At 42.3% G+C, this 23,350-nt stretch overlaps 1 protein-coding gene across 2 annotated transcripts in view; it reads right to left on the bottom strand.

Annotated features, from left to right (window-relative positions):
• GPR141 (G protein-coupled receptor 141) overlaps window positions 1-23,350 on the bottom strand; it is a 193,834-nt gene that overhangs the window by 161,503 nt on the left and 8,981 nt on the right. The window contains exon 2 of one of the 2 annotated variants that reach the window (XM_086964838.1): window positions 12,666-12,760. The exons of the other annotated variant lie outside the window; for it this stretch is intronic. Within the exon in view, the coding sequence (XP_086820964.1) occupies window positions 12,666-12,729 (64 nt within the window). The 5' untranslated portion in view covers window positions 12,730-12,760. The remainder of the gene's footprint in view (window positions 1-12,665; window positions 12,761-23,350) is intronic. 2 annotated transcript variants of the gene reach the window in all.

Raw genomic sequence — 23,350 nt, 5'->3', positions numbered from 1 at the left:
GAGGTGGGGGCAGCAAATCGGCAGTAAGGGGGGCGGGGCCGCAGTGGATGCAGCGGCGAGGGGCGACAAAGGAAACAGCAGGCAATAGGGCACAACAATTGAGGGGGAAACGAGTGGCACAGAGGCAGAAAGGTCCCAGGAAAGGGCTGATAAGGTCACAAAAACCCGGGGGAAACAAGTGGCACAGAGGCACAAAGGTCCCAAGAAAGGGCAGAAAAGGTCATAAAAAATGTATTGCTCTAATGTACATATTACAATTATATACATATAGTTTTAAAACAAAAAAAATTACGGACGTTGTGCACCTGGTGCGAACCCGGAAATATGTACATGACATTACACAGGGCTGGACACCGTGCACCCGTCGCATACCAAACGCTCATCCTTCACAAATTTAGCAATATGGCGGCTTAAATCAGTGCACCCACTGAGATAGGTACACGATCAGTATTCAACCACTTTTTTCTCCCAAAAAAAAGAATATTTATATTTTAGAAAAAATAAAACGTTACATAATTTTAATGACAAGAAAAACTAAGAACAAATATTTTGGGGATATTATAGTTACAAAATATCACAAAAAAACCTTTGAAATTGTCTGTAAAAACTATAGGTTTCATGGATCCGATAGTTAGAAATTAGCATTTAAAATTCTGTTGTTATAGTTAGTAGAGATAACTATAACTTGTGCCCCCGCAATGCACTGCTGATGACATCACATATTACATCACTCATGACATGGTCAGTGACATCACTGATGACATCTCAAATGACATCACTGATGATGTCACTGATTACATCATCCATGTGATAATCCGATGCACTTCCTCACACCCAAATAAAACTTTTAAATGCCTATTCTAAAATACAGACTACCAATATCGAAACCATAGACAAACCAATAGTTGTAAGTATATACCTGCTCAGTGATTCCTAGGTCTACACTAAGCCTAGGCGTAGTTTGCGAAGTAGCGCTACGAGTAGCTACGTGAAGTGTACTTCGCAGTACGAGAGCTATGCGTAGCACTACGTGAACTGCGTAGTGCGCTGTTCGTGATGATTGCACAGTGCTGATGCTTGTCCACACTGTGCAATCATTGAAAACGGGATCTTGCACAGTGCAAGCTGTCTTTTACTGCCGCATGAGTAGATTTTTACTTGAGCAGCAGCTTTCTCAGCGTGGACTGGTTGTTTCTCATCGCGAGCGGTCACGAGCATACGCCACCACTCGCAATGAGAAACCTGACCTCCACGCGTTGAGAATCGCAGCTGGAGGTTTATATTCCGCGCTAGCGATCGGCAACTTGATGTTGCTGATCGCGAACGAGGAAAAAGTCTCACTGGGATGTCATTGTGCTTGCTCGCGGTCGCCAACTTGACGTTGAGGACCATGATCAGGCAAAAAATGACTGCTGCACTACGCTACGCTATGCAATGCGTGTTTGCACTGTGCTATGTGCAATTTGCAAAGTGCGAAGTAGCGCAAACTTTGCAAACTACGCAAGTGTAGTGTAGTGCTTTACCCACGGTTAGTCTACACACACACATCTACTCATTCACCCATACAGTAACTCATACATGCAGTCACTCATCAATAAAGCACTATGATATGCACTCATGCACCTATACATACACTCACACACCGCCACTCATTCAAAGACTTACTCACACACTTCCTCAGTCATGCAAAAAATCAATCACACCAATTTACTCACCTATACAGTTATACAGGGACCACTGTACTTATTTGTACAGATACTAACACATACTTACTCTTTCATTCAATTACTGATACAAGCACATACTCATTCATACAGCCACTCTCACAATCACTCCAACACTCACATATATGACCTGTCACATATGTAGTTACTCACACATATACCACTGCGACATCCATTCACTCACCAACAAACCCATACACACACTCACCCACCCATGCAGCCCTTCACAGGTGCACTCTTGAACCCATATCCCCAGTGAATCACCCACTCACACATCTAAGCACAAAGTCACCCACCCACTCACACAGACTCTCAGGCCCCCATACAGATACTCAGACAACCAACCAATAACCCATATAGACTGTAATGTAGGTACTCACCAACCCATGCAGCCACTTATATACCAACTGACACACTGATACAGACATTCACACAGTTTACTCACTAACCAATGCATTCAGAAAGATGTGCTTAATCAGTCACTTACGCAATCAGTCATGCACCTACTAAATCATCCATTCAGACACTTATACACCCACTCATTAATCAATATACCTTAGCATATATGTATATTACCTACTGGCTGTCGCCAGTAGGTAGTACTAGTTAGGACCAAGTTTCCATAGGAAGAGCATTTTTTGTGTTGCTTATAATTTTGGCGTTGTTTGATGAATCTTCATTACATTTTCTAAAATAATTCTTTGTTCATATCAGCTCTTTTGTTGAAAGTTTTGGGGTGATCTGTCAAGGGGGGCTGAGAAAAAAGGGGGTTCCCAAAACGTGTTTTCTCCATGTTAATTTCCGTAGGAAATTTTAGACAAGGCTACAGGTCGAACGGGTGAACGGAATTACCCCAAATTTGGCAGGGAGAAGGGTCTTGGTCTAGAAAGCACGCTTCTGTTTATTTGGTGTAAATCTGTTCAGTAGTTTTTGAGAAATATCGAAATTGACAGATATTGATATTTGGGAATACTGACATCTGATTGGCTGTGGCGTTACGAGCACAAGCTTGCTGCTTATTGGCTGCAAGTGGTGCGAGCGGTTGCAACTAGGAAGTGTTGGCTGCCATTTTGTGATACTGATGAAGCAAGTAAGGGGAAAAAAGGGCAAAACAAGTAGGAAAGAGGAGGGTAGGAGCACTGTAACCTCTGTGGGGTGTTTAGGGGGTGCTATACAGGGGGTGCGAAGTGAAGTATTCACCCCTACCGGTGTGAAAGTGCTGGGCTATGGAAATTAAGTGAGGTATTGCCTAGAGTCTGATGCTGCTAAGGTGAGCTGGTGCGGGACTCGGGGATTAAAGCGCAAGCCCAAATTGTGTGTCTTATACCGTAGCCGCGGCCGCTGCACTACACTTGTGGAAGTAGTGTCAGCATGGGTTTATATCTACTAGCAGGAACTACTGACCCCTACTGTTCTGAAAGTCCTGGGGTACGGAAAATATGTGAGGTATTGTCTAGAGTCTCATGGTTCTAAACTGAGCTGCTGCCGGACTTGGGGATGAAAGCGTGAGTTCAAACTGTGTGTCATATGATGTTAAGTCATGTGCTCTGGCTGCTGTGCCACATCTGTCCAAGTAGTGTCAGCATGTAGTTATACCTACTCGGAGGAACTTTTGTTTCGAACATTGTAACTTGTGTATGGTTCTTAGGGGGTGTTATACAGGGTGTGCGAAGGTAAATTTGTGCGTATCTAATCAATTCGGTATTTGTGAAGTGCAAACTACTCACTCCTACAGGCCTGATGGCACTGGGGGCGCAAGCTGAGCTGCTGGCGGACTCAGGGTAAAGCAGCAAACTACTGACTCTACCGGTCTGAAAGTGCGGGGTATGGAAATTAAGTGTGTTATTGCCTAGAGTGTCATGCTGCTAAATTGAGCTGCTGCTGGACACAGGGATGAAACTGTGAGCCCAAACTTTGTGTCCTATGCTGTGAAGTCGTGTGATCTGCTCTGGGCACTGTGCCACACCTGTCCAATTTGTATATGGTGCTTAGGTGGTGTTGTAGAGGGAGTGTGAAGGTAAATCAATACAGTATTTGTAAAGCGAAACTAATCACCCCCATGGTCTGGCTGCTGCGCCACAGCTGTGTGGAGAATACATTTTGGCGAGGGTCCGTTAGTTGTCATTACCTGGCCCTAAAATAGTGGGCCTAAGTTGTCAGTTATAGGGTGGCTCTAAAAAAAGCCCCTGTGTTCATTAGTTGGAGCTACATATAAGTGCGGATGCACAGATTCAAGTTATTCAGAAAAACTCGATTTCCCTGATCTGTGAAGTGTACTCCATCAATTCTGTAGATATCAGCCATATCAAAACGTATGTTGTTGTTGTAGATGGACCCCATTCTGTGGTCTCTGAGGTATGCAGACACAGCTTTTTTGACATTCTTCCTAGATTTTTCAATCAGAGGATAAACTTGTTTTGACCATTTCTACTTCTGTCTTTGGCATATATTGGAATATACAAAGACTGTTTTAGACAAAAGTAACTTCAATTGTCCAAAGGTGTCCTTCATAAGGATTTCCAGACCTACCCCAGTCAATGTGCCTAGGTCGTTTCCACCACAGTGCACAATCATGAGGTCAGGGTGTTGGAGATGCAAACAGGTTTTAATCAAAGGCAACAATTGGTGCCACTTCAATCCTCTCTGTGCAAACCATTTAATGTACACATTTTGTAAACCTAGTTCTAAGTCAATACGTCTCTGTTCTGCATACCTCTTGCACCAGAAAATATAGCTTTGTCCTACGATCCACACAAGCATATTGGAGGCATGGCTGGAAGGTATGGAAAGATGTCTGTAGCTCACGCAGTTCCTTCGTAGAGTAAGAGATATGTTTAAAGATGGGGGAAAATCTTTTTTTTCCACAGAAAACGATAATTGATTGGAAGATAAGAAGCGTTGGGTCCTAAAAACTAGGGTGCATATTAGTTGTGTGAAAAAGCATGTTTGTCATTAGTTAATGAAGAGCAGTCAAAACATGGAGTACATACAATAGGAGAAAATGTGCTCAGCTCTACCACATGTGCTACTTGCATTTGGAAGTTACATTTGTTACTTAAAACAATGGTGAACATTTAACCCGCAGGTGCTGTTTAATGTTCGAGAATGTGCTGAAAATAAAAATTACGTTTCCCCCCAAAAAATGAACTTTTAACCTGCAGGTGTCGTAGAATGTTCCAGAAAGTGTGGTGATAAAATAGGTTGCACTTCTGACCTGTATGTGGCGTGGAATATTAAGCAGCTTTTCATATGGAAAACTCAAAAATAATCAATGGAAATTAGTTTTGGAATATCGTTGAAGGAAGGAAGTATTCTGATTTGTTCTTTACATGCATTTATATGTGGAGTGACAGAGAAATTGTGCCATTACTGGTTCTATACTTGGTGAAAGCAGTGCATTACATGTTGTGTGACAAAGAAAGAATTGCCTGCGTGTGTGAAATTTTTTAATCTGCATACCAACTACAAAGGTGAGGTAGAAATGAAGAAGGTGTCATGTGTTCTGTAGTAGTGATTAAGTATTTGAGGTGATATTTTTAATTTTGAAAGTATCTTTTTATTTCAAAATAATATACTGTTAGTAAAGTGTGCTGTTTCATATTGGTTATAAAATATGCATGAAGTTTGTCCTGTTGTTAAATGAGTACTTTATATATGTTTACGAATTATTCATAAAAAAGAAGTGTAGTTTGTCATCTTTAAAGGACTGTATGGTTTTGAAAATGAGGTACAGCGTTAATTTGGGTTTGCTAATGTCTTTATGCGAGAAAAACAAAATATACCACGTTTGCAAATTAGACTTTTTGTAGAAATAGTGGGGAAGGTGGGGTAGGAGATGAATGTGTTATTAAGTTAAAAGCGCTAAAACCAAACCCAGAAATGTTATGTGGACAGGTTGTGGTTTCATTTTTGACACTGAGAGGTACATCTGAATATAAGTCGAGGTAGTTTGTTGTACTGTGAGGCCGTCTACAGTGTTTGGAGATTACATGGTGAGTCAATGGAGATAGTAAAAGTAATACGTTCCTTTTATATGTACGCATAATTTGAATCATTTGATCATAGGTTGAGATATAATATGAACATAGATTCTGGTTTGCATTTGGGTATAGTTAATAGTTTTACTAGCTTCTGACTAGTGAATAATAAAAAGGTAGATATACTAAAATAAATGGTAGTAAATGTATTAATGATTATTTGTTCTTATGAAATAGAAGTGGTTGGGAAATGTTTGTTTAGAAGAGATGTTTTATAAATGTGTGAGAGATAAAAAAGGAATGAAAATGTTCGGTATATTTTTTGTATGACTTTCTTGGCATTAGTAAAGTACATGTGATTATAAGTGATAGTAATTGTCAGGCTGTGTCCCTGTGCTGAATAAACGTAGGTGTTTAAGTGGTCCGGGTATTACCGGTGCTCAGCTTCACTATCCCTTTTGAGACACTCATCAATTTTTTCATTTCATTTAATGTCCTTAATATACATAGAGTAAAGGGACGGTATATCAAAAGTTTGGGAACTACAAGTTTGTTTACTCTCCCTATCCCCTGCTATACACTCTACCGGAGGTGGGTATGTTGGTGAGTAAAACACAGACTTTAGTAACTTGCAGATGTCTAGCTACTAAAGGTGGTTTTATGTTGCTGATTATAACACGGACATTTGGAACGTGGACTTGTGTAGCTAGTAAAGGTGATGTAGTGCCACTGGGTCTGTTTATAAAGCGCATGGTATATGTTTTATCTGCAAATTTGCATGTTTTAATACGTTTCGTTGCTGAGCGTTGCGGCAGATACTTAAGTCCCTATATTGCTATAACGACTCTACCAGGTTTGCTGGGGCTCTTTTTCTTTTATTTCGTAAGGTTAAGCAAGGATGGGGATGAGGGTGGTGTAGTGGCAGTGGGCCCATTTATGAATCGCTTTATGGAATGGTACATGTTTTACTCGCAAATTTGCATCTTTTAATACCTTTCGGTGATGAGTGTTCCAGCAGACAGCTACGCAAATCACAGAACATTTCTGTGGATAGCAAATCTTCGTGCTGATAGACACTTTTCCATTATGGTAGAAGGATGCCAGTGTTGATGGCAAATTATGAAACTTGGTGCCATTGTATATTTAAATGGAATCTTTGACCATTTCTTTGTGACCATGGTGTAGTCAGTGCTTTAAGTGGGAGAAAAAAACTGGGGGTGCTCTAAAAGGCGTGAGGCTATCCAAGTATGGACGTGGTGTAAATCAAGGTAACCTGCATTGTGTGCTTAAGAAAATACCCTTCAATTATCCTACCATCGGAAAAGACACTCTTTAAAGGATTTCTCTTCCTCCTACAACATGGCTCACCCAGCATGATGTCTCCACTTCTCAGTAGTGAGCAAAATAAGCATGCGCACATCGATGTGCATGCTCTCACTGCAGTGCAATAAACTGACTACGTTCGCGAGGGCCGAAAATAGAGCCTGATAGGGACCCGTTTTGAGGTCCCCTGAAAATAACTGCCAGTGCTGAGACCCGGCACACTTAAAGCCCCACATCCATCCATCATAAGCACTGCGCCATCCAACCATTTTTCAATTCATCCATACATTCCTATCTATGTACATACATAGATATATCTGTCCCTGCACTTATGCTAAGTAAGTATCTTCCCACTTGCCTATAGTAAGCACTCTGCCATCCATCCAGCCATACGCCAATATATCCATACATACATCTATTCCAGAACCAACTCTAAGCATCTATCAGTCCACCCATCTATCCTAAGTACTGGTCCATGCATCCATTCACCCTTCCATCATCCATACATTCATCAATCTAGCTATCCATTCATCCATCTGGCCATCCATCCACTTGTCCTTTATTCGTCCCTATTTCTGTGTATCCTCCGCTCCCGATCCTCAATACCGCGTATTATACTCATCCACTCAGCCTCTTAATGGGTCGCAAAGGCTGGCGATAAGCATTGACAGGCAGATGTTTCTGATAAAGAACAAGAAAGCTTTTAGTTGCTCTTTTTGGACCATAGTTCACCCCCTTCTTTGGTGGTGTTTTAAACAAAGGTTGATCAAGCGAACGCAATGTACACAAGCTTTTCAGTGTAAGATGTTAATTTAGAAACATTATTTTTTGACCATTTCTATATAGGAACACTGCTTTAAACTGGTAGTGACTGAGAGATACTGAATAGCTGTAGTTCTTGCATTTGAGAGAGTATACCAGACAGCTAATTTGGGGTGGTGAGAACCTGCACTTCTATATTTCCATGTGAAGCACAATATAGGGATATAAAGGTAATTCCAAAGCTACTATCTTCATATTAAAGAGGGGTGTGAGAACTAAGTGAGCCAGGCAAAGCATGTGTTTTCGTACCACTAAAACAAGACACTGAGAAAGGTCAGAGCAGGGTCGTGCTGGATTTAGCTGCCTGTGGTAATCTCCAGAAGCGCAAGCAGAGCGAAATTTAGGGGGAGGCTAATTCTTTCAGCAATAGGAGCTGCCTGTGGTAATCTCCAGAAGCGCAAGCAGAGCGAAATTTAGGGGGAGGCTAATTCTTTCAGCAATAGGCAGAGTGGGGATGTAGGGCGCTCTAAAAAGGGGTGAAAAAGAACAGGTAAGCAAATGGTCTTTTGAAGACCTGTGAAGTACTTGGGTGCGGCTCTGTGTGCGCATGGGAAGCTGTCTCGGGGAGTCCGGGGCAATGGGTGTTGCGCACCTGGTGGTCTCTCTGCTAATCAACCCAGGTTGATGTTGCTCCTGCTCTGCAAAAAGAGAAGGGAAATCCTGAGAGAAAATGGCTCTCTTTAAAGGATTTCCCTTCTCGCACAACGTGACTCACCTGGCATGATATCTCCACTTCTCAGTGAGCAATGTACATGCTCTCACCATCTCTCTGCAGTCTAATACAAAATAAAACAATTAACTACTTTTGCGAGGCCCAAAAATAGAGCCCCATAGAGACCCGTTTTGAGGCCCCCAAAAATAAACTGCTGGTGCTCAGACCCCCTCCCCCACTTAAAGCTTTGGGTGCAGTGTTATGTTTGCGAAGTTGTGGATAAAATTGTTAGGCTAATAATGGTCATTTTTGTGTGTGCCGTTTGGTTGATATTATCATCCTAAGTACATAGATTACAATTTTTTAAAATACTATCTATAAAGTTGTCTGAGGTGGGTTGCAGGGAGAGTGCTGTAGGGTGGTGCGGTGCGGCGGAGAGGTGGAAAGTACGAGGTAGTGCAGTTTCATATAAATTGTAAAGGTGTATGTAAATAATGAAATAAATGCTTGCTATATGTTGTATGGCACTACCCGTTATCCTACTGCTCTCCTGTTGTGCTGCATAACGTTGCAGCACTGTCTCTGGAAGCCACAGGTAGAAGTTATATAATTGTATGTTATTATTTTAACATATTGAACAGATGTAAAAAATGATTGAATCTATTTTTTCTTTTTTAGAAAATTATTTCGTTTGGATTAAAATTTTAAAATGCCTCAAGAACTGAAAAGAAATATGTATTTGAACAAAAGGAAAGATTTTCCATTAGAAAAAATGAGTGTACTATACAAACAGTTTCTTCTGGTAAAAACAGTAGACAATTTCTGAAAAAAATATTACAAACATTTAATGAAAATAACATCACACAATGCAAAAAGAAGAATTTTTCAAGTAAGGAGAAGCAGACTTCAATTTCAAATACCAGGAAAAGAAAACATGATAAAGAAACAACATGTGTTACCTGGAGACAAAAACAATTTCAAGAGATTTGTCAGAGACTTCTTCCAACTAGAGTGATTCAGAATTTAATGAAAACATGTTGAAAATATAAAAAGGAAGTGCTGCAATTCAAACAGAAGCAGCATATTGAAAGTATAGTGGATACTGCTTTCAATTTAAAACAAGTTATTCATTGTGATTTTGAAGAGGATCAAAGTGTTGGATAAAATATTGAAAGTGTTGAAAGTGAAAAGTAGAAGAAAAAGACTTGTGAACAGAACCAACTTTTGCAAAATCTTTAGTGGGTATTGAAAACATACTTCTACTAGTGATGAGGAAAGTTACTTCCAGGAAAATAGTTTACCATTTGCACTTGATACTGGAAGTCGTTGCTACGAAGTTCAGGACGGTTGTCCCCTTCCAAAAGAGGAAGCGGTTGGTAAAAGTGCAGAAGAGTTAATAGCTGAAGAAGTGCAAGGTAAACGTACACAAGCTACTATGTATCAGTGGGGTTGTAGCAGTATTTGTAGTATTCAACAGGAACCTATTGATAAAATGAGTAATTTGCTAAGAGAAAATTCACAGAAAAATATTAAACAGAAGATTAAGTTGTTACATGGACTAGATCCATGTAATGTAAGAAGATATATTGAGAAGCAGGGACATTCTCTGGCTTGTCTTTCAAGAAAAGTGTGTAAAAGTGTTTTTCATCACTTGAGGATGTTAGCAGTACACCATCCAGAAATGCGGAAGTTTGTAAGGAAACTGTACTATGTAAAAAGTCCTGTGTTATATTTAAGTGAACTGAATACATGGTTCTTTATTGGATGTTCAAAAAATGTGTGATGATCTTGAAATGTGACATTTTGGTTCAGAAGAGCAGTGCATAGAAAGTGAAAGTTTGACAATTACAGATGTTGGAGGAGATGGGAAAGTGATTAGCACTGATCAGTTTGAAGACAAAATTGGAAAGCTTCATGTTGTGTGCTCTGAAATACCAAAGTATGTTTGTGTTTGTTGTCGACGTACTCATTATAAAAGTCAAACTAGGAATGTTGATTTGTATTTGAAATGTGAAAAGGAGAACAATGGTAAGTGGGAAGAATTTGCAACTTACTTGTTGGTGGAAGGTCGATTTGAGTTAGGTAGTGTTCAACGTATATGTAAATATTGTTACAACAGATTTGAAGAGAACAAAATGCCTGCTACAGCAGTACATAATAACTTAGAAATAGTAGCTATTCCGGTGGAACTGGCAGAATTGAATACACATGAGTCGGTTCTAATTCAATCTGTTCATCCTTTTCAAACTATAATTCGGATGGAGCCTAAAACAGGTAAACTGCCACCAACAGAGTTGCAAAGAGGGCTGAAAGGAAGAGTGGTATACTTACCTTGAGATTTTACGAAAAACATTGAAACTATTTCTGGAGAGAAAGAGAAAAATTAGGCAGTAGTCCTTCTAGTAAATGGTGTACCAACAAAGAGTGAGAAAATATGGCAAGGATTTGTGGATGTTAATAAAGTTGAAAAGGCTACCTTATATCTTATAGAGAACAATATTTATTACAAAAATGTAAATGTGGATTAACATGTTATAAGTTTAGAAGATGAATCTGAATGTAAATGTAAATGTACAGGAATTTATATAGCGCAAATCACCGAGCGGTTTCTAAGCGCTTGCTTAGGGAACCCGTCCTGGTATTCCCCTGTGAGATAACCCCGGCAGGGTATCCGCAAGGTGAAAGCCAGGCATCCCGCCGCGAGGGGCCATTGTGGAGATTAAACAAGCTATTGCCCAGAGTCGCAGAGTGTGAACCCATGAATAGAGTAGGCACCGGAGTGAGAATTGTCGAGTCCATGGACATTTTAGGACTCAAGACCCCGCAGAGCTGGGAATTGAACCCTGGTCCCGGGCTGACCTCTGCTTCCAGGTCTGCCTCCTCTAACCAGTGAGCCACACTTCTCCACATATTGTTTGCATTCAAAAGAAGTAATAGGAAGCAGCATTGAGTTATTTCAAATGAAAAAAGCACAGGGAACTCCAATGTTTGTATGGGAGAAAAGCTTGAAAGTTCGTTGTTTCCAACAGCTGTTTCCTACTGGAGAAGGTGGACTATATGATGACTGACCTATATGGATTCCAGCTTCAGAATATCAGCCAACAAGATTATATTCTGAAGATCCTAGGTTTCGACAGTGTATTCCATACATATTTAACCTTTTGTTTGAAAGTGATCTGTCTTCTCTGTTGTTTGCAGTGAACCACATACTTAAAAGTGGAGTTCATCAATCACTTCTTTCTGCAAAAGAATTTGTGGAGAAAGTTCAAGAAACAGAGGAAAATTTAGAAGCAAAGTTAATCAATTTGATGGCATGTCAATGTGGAACAAATGAGTATTGGTATTGTCGTCATGGAGAACTCAAGTGTATGTTACAGGACTTAGGTACACCAAAATGGTTTGTTACACTTAGCTGTGCAGAGTATGCTTGGGAAGATTTTCTTGCATTTCTAAGAGAAGCGAATTCCAATATAAAAAATTTTGAAATAAAGACTCCTGGTGAACTGTGTTCATTGGATCTTTTATGTGCAATAAAAAGAATCCACCTCTTAGAGAAGTTAACGATTTCTTTTGGAGAAAGGAGTATCAAGCAAGAGGTGCACCTCATATACATATGCTACTATGGATCAAGGATGCACCTAAATTTGGAAATGATTCTGATGAAACTGTATTGTCTTTCACCAAACAGTATGTGACATGTGAGATTCCAAGAGAAGAAGGAGATAGAAGCTTGAGACAGCAAGTTTTACGTTTCCAAAGTCACCATTGTGGAAAGTACTGCAGAAGAAAATACAAGTCTAAAGGAAAATTTTACACCAAATGTCGGTTTGGTTTTCCACGTCCACTCATTTGTAAAGGAAGAGTAAATTGTTTTTTTCTTCTGTAAGGCACAAAATAACTCGGAAATCTCCAAAGAATACCTACAACTTAAAAAGAGCAGAAGTGTCAAAGTATATCAATGACTACAATTCAGTCATTTTTAAAATGTGGAATGCGACCATGGACATCCAATATTTTGCTGATAACGCAATTGCTGTTGCACGTTATGTTACATCGTACATAACAAAATAAAAAGAAACAGAGATTAAACAAATGTAGGAAGAAATTGCACAAGAGAAAAGCTTTAGCACAAAATTGTACAGCTTTACTTTGAAAATGCTTTCCCACCGAGAAATTGGATCCTATGAATGTTCAGACCGCTTGTGCTCTTCAAGTTCATATTCAAAGTCATGAGGAATCATTTGGGTAAGTTTAGCTGTTGCCTGCAAACAAAATAGAGTGTTGAAATTGAACAATTAGCAGCAAATGAACCAGACAGTACAGACATTCCTAAAACTAATATGTTGGACACATACTATCCAAAAAGGAGTCGACATCTGGAACAGCTATGTCTGTATGAAGTACTTCAACATTTCAGCTTCAAAAGAAATGTTAAACAGAATTTAAAAGAAGGAAAATATGCAGTATTTGGATGTCATGGTTGTCAATAAAACATTCAAAGGGAAATCTTATAAACCACAAGAAACTCAGTTGTGATTTCCAGATAAGGGAGAATTTTACTATTTAGCAGTTCTCCAACTCTTCAAACCATGGCATAGCGAAAGTGAATTACTTGGAGACTTTGATTGCTATGAAGATTATGTTAATGCATGTAAAGATAGCATTGCATGTACAATTTTCCCTACATATTTAAAAATGTTGAATGATGAAGTTGAACAGGAAAAGACTATTACAGCTGAAATAGCTAATGAAAGTTCTCAAGATAGTCAAACTAGTGGGCCATGTAGTCAAGATCCTCTTGGACAACCAATAGTGGAAAATGAAGCAGCGATTGCTATGCATGAAGCGGAAATTGCAATGCAACAAGCACACAAGGAGAATATTACATTGAAAAACTTAGAAGAACAACTAAATGTTGAACAGAAAGAAATATATGTGCAAGTGAGAGAACGGATAGAACACGGTTTGATGCATGAAAAAAAAGAATGTGTGTGTTCATCTTTTAAACCTCTTCTGATGTACACCAGTGGTCAAGCTGGGACAGGTAAAAGTTTTTAAATTAAACTTTTGACCAGTTATCTACAAAAAACTACTGGTTCACATTTATGTTGTATGGTAACAGCTCCAACTGGATTAGCTGCACACAATGTTAAAGGAGTTACTTAGCATAGATTACTGATGTTACCAGTTGAGCATGATAAAAAATTAGAATATCAGAAGTTGTACGGAGAAGCTTCTTATGAAGTGTCAAGAGTGCTGGAGAAAATGAAACTATTAATTATTGATGAGGTTAGCATGGTCTCATATTTAATGCTTGCTTTTGTGCAATTAAGAATGCAACAGGTATTAAAAACAGATTACGATGTTCTCTTTGGAGGAAAACATTTAATTGTATTTGGAGATCTGCTACAACTAACCCCTGTAAAAGGAGAACCAGTGTTTAAAACTCTTCAACATGAAGACACTAAGAAATCTTTGGGAAGTATTGGAAATGTGTGGAAATGTGAATCTGTGGTTACATTTAGAATATAAAGAACTCACTCAGAATATGCGACAAGCAAGAGATTAAGATTATGCAAATATTCTAAAAGATGTAAGAATTGGTGTTCTAAGCAAACATGGTAAACAAGCTTTTCAAAGTTGTCTACTAAAGAACTTGTTTACAAATCAAAACACACCAGCAGAAGTAATGTACAAGTAAATGAAAGAAAAAGAGTATATAGTTTGCTTAATGCCTACAGTGGAAGAGTGTTATAGATTTAAAAGAGAGCTTATGAAATTGGAAAATCAAGAAATAGTTTACATTGAAGCTATTGATAAAAATCAAGCATCAATGAATAGCAATTCTTCTTTCAGAAAAACTACAGACTAAATTGTATTCTTTGGAAAAGTCTGTATCAAAAACTGCTGGCTTAGAAAAAAATTTAGATGTATGTTTAAACTGTCAGGTAATTTTGAAGCATAATCTGAATGTAGAACCGATTTAGTGAATGGAGCATTGGGGAAAGTTGTTGATTTTGTGAAAAATCAAAATAGAAATGGAATTAAATTCTTAAAAGTTAAATTTGATCAGATTACATAGGTAAGACAGAGTGGGCGTTCTGGTGCACGTTTTTTGCTTGTAAAAGACTTGTATGTTCGTAGAAAACAGTTTCCCTTCTGTTTAGCATTTGCAATAACTATTCATAAATCTCAAGGTTTAAGTGTAGATAATGCTTTGGTAAATGTAGGAAGAACTGTGTTTAAAGAGGGAATGGTATATCTTGCATTATCTCGAGTTAGAACATTGTCTTGTTGGTATTTAATTGATTTTGATGAGAACAAGGTTAGTGCTGATGTTAATTGTGTAAGAGAATATATGGCCGAGATACCCGCCACCCCCTCTCAACACAATCCCCAAAAGGAGTGAAACCGGAAACAGTTCTTGAAGTTTTTGGAAGTGGGATGGAGTGACCATCCCGGCCGTATTTATTAAAACAAAATTAAAACATTAAACGTTTCATGTTATGTACAATTTCATTACCATATTGCGATGTTTGGCTAACCTTAACAGATTCTCTAATACAGAGGTTCTCCTAGCCGAACTAGCAACCTACAAAACATTTCTTGACATATTGAAATTGTACAACCTAACGTTTAAGGGCCAACGGCAAGGTCATAACCGGTGTCAAGATCCCTAACCAGACTTACCCCTCCCACTTGGGATGGGCGACAGCACGGAGGCGTACCTCAAGTGCAACTACTACCAATTTCCCTTGACTTGACGGGGGCACCTAAAACTCGACGCCAGTTAAAGGTCGTTCGAATACTCGTGTGAGGTATCTAGAAGGTATCGTGGCCCTTATCCCAACCCCACACAACTTACCGCATCTGCCGTCGCAGATGTCACTGGCCCCGGGAAATTCCCCAGGAGGGGGCTGTAACCCCTCCTACAAAGGAAGGGGCCTTGACCGCCTTTCCTTTACTTCCGGCGACCCATCCTTAGAAGGGACCGCCTCCCCATTGAGGGGCCAATGGCCACCTCTCCCGAGCGCTCCCATCCGTGTTGGGTGACGCCCACTCATAGGGATCTACTAATTAGTGCTCACCGATCATGACCTTACCGCCTACCAAAATAAATACGACAGTGCAAATTAACCTAAGAATACATTGGCCACTATGACCGAAAGAGCATACATCAAAATTCAACACTAAACTGAATATCTTTAATGGCAAACATACTCAAAAACGACCATTCTTTATTAACTCAAAATCAACATGGCACTACAACCTGTAAACGAAAACAAAACAAAATTAATCAACTTTATTATACACAACTGGCTGTCTTCAGGGGCTGGTGGGTGGGTCAAAATTGGCTCTTCGTTCTGTCCCGAGCTCACGTGCAGCGAGGAGGTGCAGCTTCAGAGCACAAGAACAAGAGGATGTCTTCTGGTCTTGCGTCCCTTTTTATCCGTCTTCAGGGCGGGCGTATACCCGCCCCTGCCTGCCCCTGAGGGCGTGGCTGGCTGCGTCGGTGTCTAGGCCAGCCACTCTAGGGCGGGAACGAGCGCGCCCCGGCTACGCCGCTTCGGGCATACCAGCTGAGACGCGCCTCCCGCCCAAAATGGCTTCCCGGGGGGATCGAGGCACTCGGCCATACGTTCGGGGGGACCGATTCGGTCGCCCCTTTCCATATGGCCGAGATACCCGCCACCCCCTCTCAACACAATCCCCAAAAGGAGTGAAACCGGAAACAGTTCTTGAAGTTTTTGGAAGTGGGATGGAGTGACCATCCCGGCCGTATTTATTAAAACAAAATTAAAACATTAAACGTTTCATGTTATGTACAATTTTATTACCATATTGCGATGTTTGGCTAACCTTAACAGATTCTCTAATACAGAGGTTCTCCTAGCCGAACTAGCAACCTACAAAACATTTCTTGACATATTGAAATTGTACAACCTAACGTTTAAGGGCCAACGGCAAGGTCATAACCGGTGTCAAGATCCCTAACCAGACTTACCCCTCCCACTTGAGATGGGCGACAGCACGGAGGCGTACCTCAAGTGCAACTACTACCAATTTCCCTTGACTTGACGGGGGCACCTAAAACTCGACGCCAGTTAAAGGTCGTTCGAATACTCGTGTGAGGTATCTAGAAGGTATCGTGGCCCTTATCCCAACCCCACACAACTTACCGCATCTGCCGTCGCAGATGTCACTGGCCCCGGGAAATTCCCCAGGAGGGGGCTGTAACCCCTCCTACAAAGGAAGGGGCCTTGACCGCCTTTCCTTTACTTCCGGCGACCCATCCTTAGAAGGGACCGCCTCCCCATTGAGGGGCCAATGGCCACCTCTCCCGAGCGCTCCCATCCGTGTTGGGTGACGCCCACTCATAGGGATCTACTAATTAGTGCTCACCGATCATGACCTTACCGCCACAGGCCCGGATAGTTGACCGGCTATCCGGGCCCCCCACAAAACTCCTAGCTAAAGGTCATGTTCCAACGTTTTTAACCATGCTAAGAAGTCTCCTATGAGTAACTCATTTCCCGCCCGAGACAAATGCACGCCATCCCCCAGATACATACTGTCATCATTAATACAACCGTGCGAAATAGAATGCAATGTCCTGGAACGGAACAACCTACTCATTTTGTTATTAAGTTTCCTAACAGAATGGTTCAAAGCAGGGATCGAAATAGCCCCCCGCCACACTTTTCGTGGGATCATATGAGACCACGCAATTATGCACCCCGGAACTTTCCTCGCCAACCAACTTACAGTGGAAAGCATTGCCTCCAGGAGAAGTCGTCTACCGGTGGTGACCAAATCATTGCCCCCTAAATGTACTATGACTATAGACGGCGGTGACCTCATCCGCCCTAACAAACCCTCAAAGTATGCCTGAAACTGGTCAATACAGAGACCGCCCCTTCCGTAGAAGGACATCCTGTACCCGTATTCCCCAGCTACGTGAATCATGTCACCTGCTTCGAATACGTCTGCGGCACGCCTCACGTATGAGTGGCCCACGACCCACACCTCCTTTCTCACAGCCGGTGATGTCTGACCGCTGGCCCGGTGTTGGGTCGACTGCATAGTCCGCCCCGCCTCGAAGGCTTGCGTAACTGAAAACCAAACAAAAGACAAGAAGCGTGAGTACATTATTACAGCTTCACAACATGTGCAACCGCACATACCTCTTATAACAATTGGAGGACCAACGCCCCACTCGTTTTACTTGTTCCACATTAAGACCCCTGGCTGCAGCTTCAGTGGCAGCCCCTATCCGAAAGGAATGGGTCCCAAACTCACCCGGGTCCAAGCCCGCTGCGGTAATTGACATCGCGAGCACCCACTGAAACTGAAACTTCGTCAGTGGGGTGGCGTCCGCGTGTCTCAACATTGTCCCCCCCCATGATGCCACCCTTCGTGCTAGGTAATCCTCTAAACACTTCACCGGACACATGGAAGACCCTGGAATCCTGCGAATGACTATGCAGTCTCCCACCCCACTTTGATCGGTTTTTGACTTGACAAAGGATACCGTCATAGTCTCACCCCTGATCTGAACGTGTTCCCGGCACAAACCCCCCGCCACATCCCGCTTGCTCCTTGCCACCAGCTCACTTATCCTCATAGCCCCGTGAAATGCAAGCGTAAAAGCGGCTCGGAACAAACAGGCCTCGAACTGAGACGAGCATATGTCGGGGAGTGTGGCCAGCAACTGGGACAACCTATCCAGACCTATCGGGCGCCTCTCATCTACTCTGCGACCCTCAAGGCGTTGCCACCCACGCAGCGCTTTCTGTACAGCAAAAGACGCTGTCGGGTCGTGGATATTATGAGCCCTGGCAACAAAGGAGATGGCAGCACGATGCCTCTGGGCTGTAGCCACCGACTTCCCAGCCTTACGCAAGGACATCAGAAAATGTACTACCCAATCCTCATGCCCCCAAAGTCCCCCTCTCTCAGTCCCCAAAAAGGCTAAATAAGCCCGAAACGCCCCTTCGTATGCCTTCCTCGTCCTTGGTGCTAGACTCTCTCCCACGAGGTAACGAAGTTCGGGGCACCGAGAGACCAGAGAGCTTCGGGAAAGGGTGCTGGCTCGGGGTCCGCTGAGGGAAGGAAACCCGAGAAAGCCTGCATTTGAAAACGAGACAGTGCATCAGCAGCCTGATTCATCACCCCCGGGACATGTTTTGCTCTGAATACCACGTTCAGTTGCATACACAGTAAGACAATTTCTTTAAGCAGCCTCAAAATCATTTTACAACGTGCTGCCTGACTATTGATGCATTCTACAACGGTCATATTGTCAGACCAAAATATAACAGAGTGATTTTTGAATCCATCGGGCCAGGATCTGAGGGCCACCAAAATGGGAAACAGCTCAAGGAAAGCAATATTACTCGTCAGCCCCTCTTCGTGCCACCATGTTGGCCACTTTTGTGCCGACCATTTTGTGCCGAAGATGGCGCCGAAACCCATGCTTCCCGCTGAATCCGTCCATAGACCAAGCTCTTCAGAGGACAAGGCCGGTTTGTTCCAGACGACTCGACCATTGAAATCCGCCAAAAATGCTAACCAAATACGCATGTCTTGGCGGACCTCGGCCGATAACCTCGTGCGATGGTGACCCTCCTTTAGGCCGACCATCGCCTGTGCAATCGAACGGGAGAAGGGGCGGGCCATCGGGATCACCCTTAAGGCAAAATTCAACTTCCCCACCAATTGCTGCAATTGATGCAGCGTAACTTTAGATGCAGTGATACACATTTGCAGGGCTGTCTTGAATTTCGATACTTTGGAAGCTGGTAAACGAAAACAACCCTCACTAGAGTCCAACTCGATCCCGAGGAACTCGAGGCAAGTCGTGGGACCCACAGTTTTACCTGGTGCCAACGGCACGCCAAATTGATTCATTAAAACACAAAATTCAGTCAAGGCCCGGGCACATTCATCATCCCCAGCGGCCCCAAGGAACAGAAAGTCATCGAGGTAATGCATCACATTCCGAAAACCTGTTTTCTTCGTGTAAACCCATTGTAGAAAACTACTGAATTTCTCGAAATAAGCACAAGATATCGAGCACCCCATCGGCATACACCTGTCCATGTAATACAAACCTTGAAACATGAATCCCAAAAAACGTTGGTCTTCCGGGTATACCGGGAGCAAACGGAACGCTGACTCGATATCTGATTTCGCCATCAGCGTCCCGGGCCCCAGGCGATTCAAAATGGCTACGGCCTCATCGAATGATGCGTACCGCACCGAACACATTTCTGGATTAATTGCATCGTTTACAGAAAGGCCATGAGGGGCTGATAAATTGTGAATCAATCGAAACTCACCCGGGTCCTTCTTGGGGACCACCCCTAAAGGAGAACAAACAAAGTTCGGTACCGGGGGGACAGGAAACGGGCCGGCAACCCGACCTCGGGTAACCTCTTTCCGGATCTTATCCTGTACTACAGTCGTATGCTGCAAGACGGAAAGTTGATTTTTGCACGTCCCGACACCCTGAAAGTTACCCACCGGGATGCGAGAACCATATGAAAAACCGTTTCGTAGCACCCCAGCAGAAGTACGATCAGGGTATTCGCTGAGCCAGGGAATCATCGCCAGGGTATCAATCGGGGTTGGTAAAGGCGCCCCTCGGACTATATTAGACCTGTTTAGCGCCTCCTCTACCCCCATTTTCACCCGATTTGGCTCTGCACGAGGACTCAGGATGGGGTGCCCCACAACCACTACATTCGTGTTTGAATTTACAAGATCCCGGGGGCCTAGTACATTTACTTCTGTTGAAATTGAAACAGAAACCCCTCTTCCCTGTATTGCCGGCGGGTCTCGGGTAATCGTCTGTACCCGTACCCGACCGAAAGGGTGTCCCCCCATTTTGGCGGGAGGACTCACCAACAGCACTCCCCACCAACGGCACTTTCAACATCCCCGACTCTTTCATCTTATTCCATGTTAAAGAATCGTAACAGTCCCAGGTTAAACTTTTGTTATGCTCCATCGCTTTCCTGAAAAGGTTGTCATAACAGAACCATTGGTTACCTTGGTGTGATGTCGAGTACCCCATAATTCGTGACTGATATACTGGAAATTCAGGGAGCAAATCAGGCCTACGTTCCCCCAAAATTGCCGTAAAAATTCCCCAAGCATTACCCCAGTTACCAATATTTTCATTCACTTTAAAGGCGGCCATTTTTGCGCGCCAAACACTCGGATGCATCAGATCCTTTTGACCCTTAACAGTTTCGACCTCATAGTGATCAACGAGCAGGGAGAAAATGTTAACGTATTCACCCGCCCAAATCTTTTCCTTTATTGGCAAAGGAACATGTTGCCCCAATTTTTCTCTACGAGACGGTGTTGACTCATCCCTTGCAATCGGCAATGGCCGCTTACCTGCGCCGGACGCTGCTTCCGTCCCCCGTGGCTTGTCTATCGCCGCATCCGGCGCGGGCACCTTGGCTGTATCACGTTTCACGCGCAACTGCTTTATGAGTGCTTGCGCTTCGGTAGCCATGGCGCCCCCATTACCATCCCCCAACCATGCTGCTAACTGTGCCGCCAACTCGGGAGGCATATCTTCGGCAGACGTCGGGGTGACTACCACGGGAATCGGATTCCCCTCATCCGGTACCGGGGCCGGTACCGGGGCTGGCGCCTCGAGCGGGGAACAGGGAACCGGGACGTCTCCCCCGACCGGCCCCCTTCTCGGCCTCTTTGGCTTCCCTCCGGCCGGTGGACGCCCCGATCCCTCCTCGCCGTCTCGCTCCGCCAACCGCTTCTTAATTTCGGACATGTCCTTCATGAGGGCCCGAACCAACTGGTCAGTCGACATTGTCTTCGCTCCTTTCTTGGGCATCTTTTCAGACGAAGTATCTAAAAGACAAAGAGAGAGATTAAAACGCTCAAAATTGGCTCTTCGTTCTGTCCCGAGCTCACGTGCAGCGAGGAGGTGCAGCTTCAGAGCACAAGAACAAGAGGATGTCTTCTGGTCTTGCGTCCCTTTTTATCCGTCTTCAGGGCGGGCGTATACCCGCCCCTGCCTGCCCCTGAGGGCGTGGCTGGCTGCGTCGGTGTCTAGGCCAGCCCACTCTAGGGCGGGAACGAGCGCGCCCCGGCTACGCCGCTTCGGGCATACCAGCTGAGACGCGCCTCCCGCCCAAAATGGCTTCCCGGGGGGATCGAGGCACTCGGCCATACGTTCGGGGGGACCGATTCGGTCGCCCCTTTCCATAATCGCTTGAGAAGGCTTTATGCTCCAAGTTTAGGTGAATTTCCTATTTATGAGAAATGTGTTTTTGGAATGTGGAATTAAATTCTTAAAAGTTAAATTTGATCAGATTACATAGGTAAGACAGAGTGGGCGTTCTGGTGCACGTTTTTTGCTTGTAAAAGACTTGTATGTTCGTAGAAAACAGTTTCCCTTCTGTTTAGCATTTGCAATAACTATTCATAAATCTCAAGGTTTAAGTGTAGATAATGCTTTGGTAAATGTAGGAAGAACTGTGTTTAAAGAGGGAATGGTATATCTTGCATTATCTCGAGTTAGAACATTGTCTTGTTGGTATTTAATTGATTTTGATGAGAACAAGGTTAGTGCTGATGTTAATTGTGTAAGAGAATATAATCGCTTGAGAAGGCTTTATGCTCCAAGTTTAGGTGAATTTCCTATTTATGAGAAATGTGTTGTGTGTTCAAAACGGAAACATGTTAAAGAATCAACTATGGTTGAAAAGCAGAAAGAAAATCAAGAGAAAAGGAAAGATGTAAAGAAGCAGAAAATACAAACAAGTGATGAGGTTGTTAGATACCAATTAGAAACTGCTTCTGGTGTCAACTGCTTTGGTAATGTTATTCTAAACGTTATATTTTATCTTGAAGATTTTTATAGTTAAATTATGGAAAGACAAGAAAAAAGATTATGTTCAGCACTTTATACTTTATTTCATAAATTGCTTTTGGAATTCGCCAAGTGTTGGATAAGGGGCTGGATCTGTAACGTTCAGCCCTAATATACAGAGAACGATTTCTATATTTAACAATACCTGACAGCAAATCTGTACCATTTTCCAAATTAGTAAAAGAAGCTGATCACAAAATTATCTGTTCTCGTTTTAAATCAACAATGCTATCTACATTATGCCTAGAAAGATATGGAAAATATGTGATTGTAATGCTGAAACTCTGTAGACCAAATGGAAGAAAAGTGGGAACCAAAATAAAAACATTTGTTGCTAGTCAAGTATCTATTTCTGGAAGAACTTTTGCAACAGTTGCTATTGTTTTCCATGCTGGAAGTCCTACTACAAGGGGACATTATACAGTTTATTTAAAGTGTAATAATGGTTGAAGTCACTGCAACGATACACACTTGGAAATGAAGCAGAGATTGCCTTATGAATTACCCAACTCATACTTGATATTTTTGAAACAAAGATTTTAGATACACCATTCGGCCTAGTGGAAAGGTGTACAGATCCTTTAAGGAATCCATACTGAATGCTTTCAAAGCAAAAATGTTGATACAATATTCGGCGTATTGGGAAAATGTGAAGAGAAACTACAAAGTAAAGGTAAGAATTGAAGATTGGAAATAGTATTGGATGTGATATTTGTGTTAATTTTGTATTACATTTGCGAAAATTAGGTTTTTTTTTTTAACAATCTAGTTGATTGTTTTTTTACCCTGCTGTTTATAATGACACTACTCTGACATCACTGTGAATAGTGAAGTTAAGTAGTAGCTAATGACAGCAAAAAAGGGGAGAAAATTTGTTTACTGAATGTTAAATTATTTTGAATTATTTAAAAAATCACTGTAATTTGTGTAATATATTATG

This window comes from Lissotriton vulgaris, chromosome 4_1 (genome assembly GCF_964263255.1).
Source record: "Lissotriton vulgaris chromosome 4_1, aLisVul1.2, whole genome shotgun sequence".
In the NCBI taxonomy this organism is placed as follows: domain Eukaryota; kingdom Metazoa; phylum Chordata; class Amphibia; order Caudata; family Salamandridae; genus Lissotriton; species Lissotriton vulgaris.
Note: the sequence above shows the minus strand (reverse complement) of the source record. Positions and strands in the feature narration are given on the sequence as shown.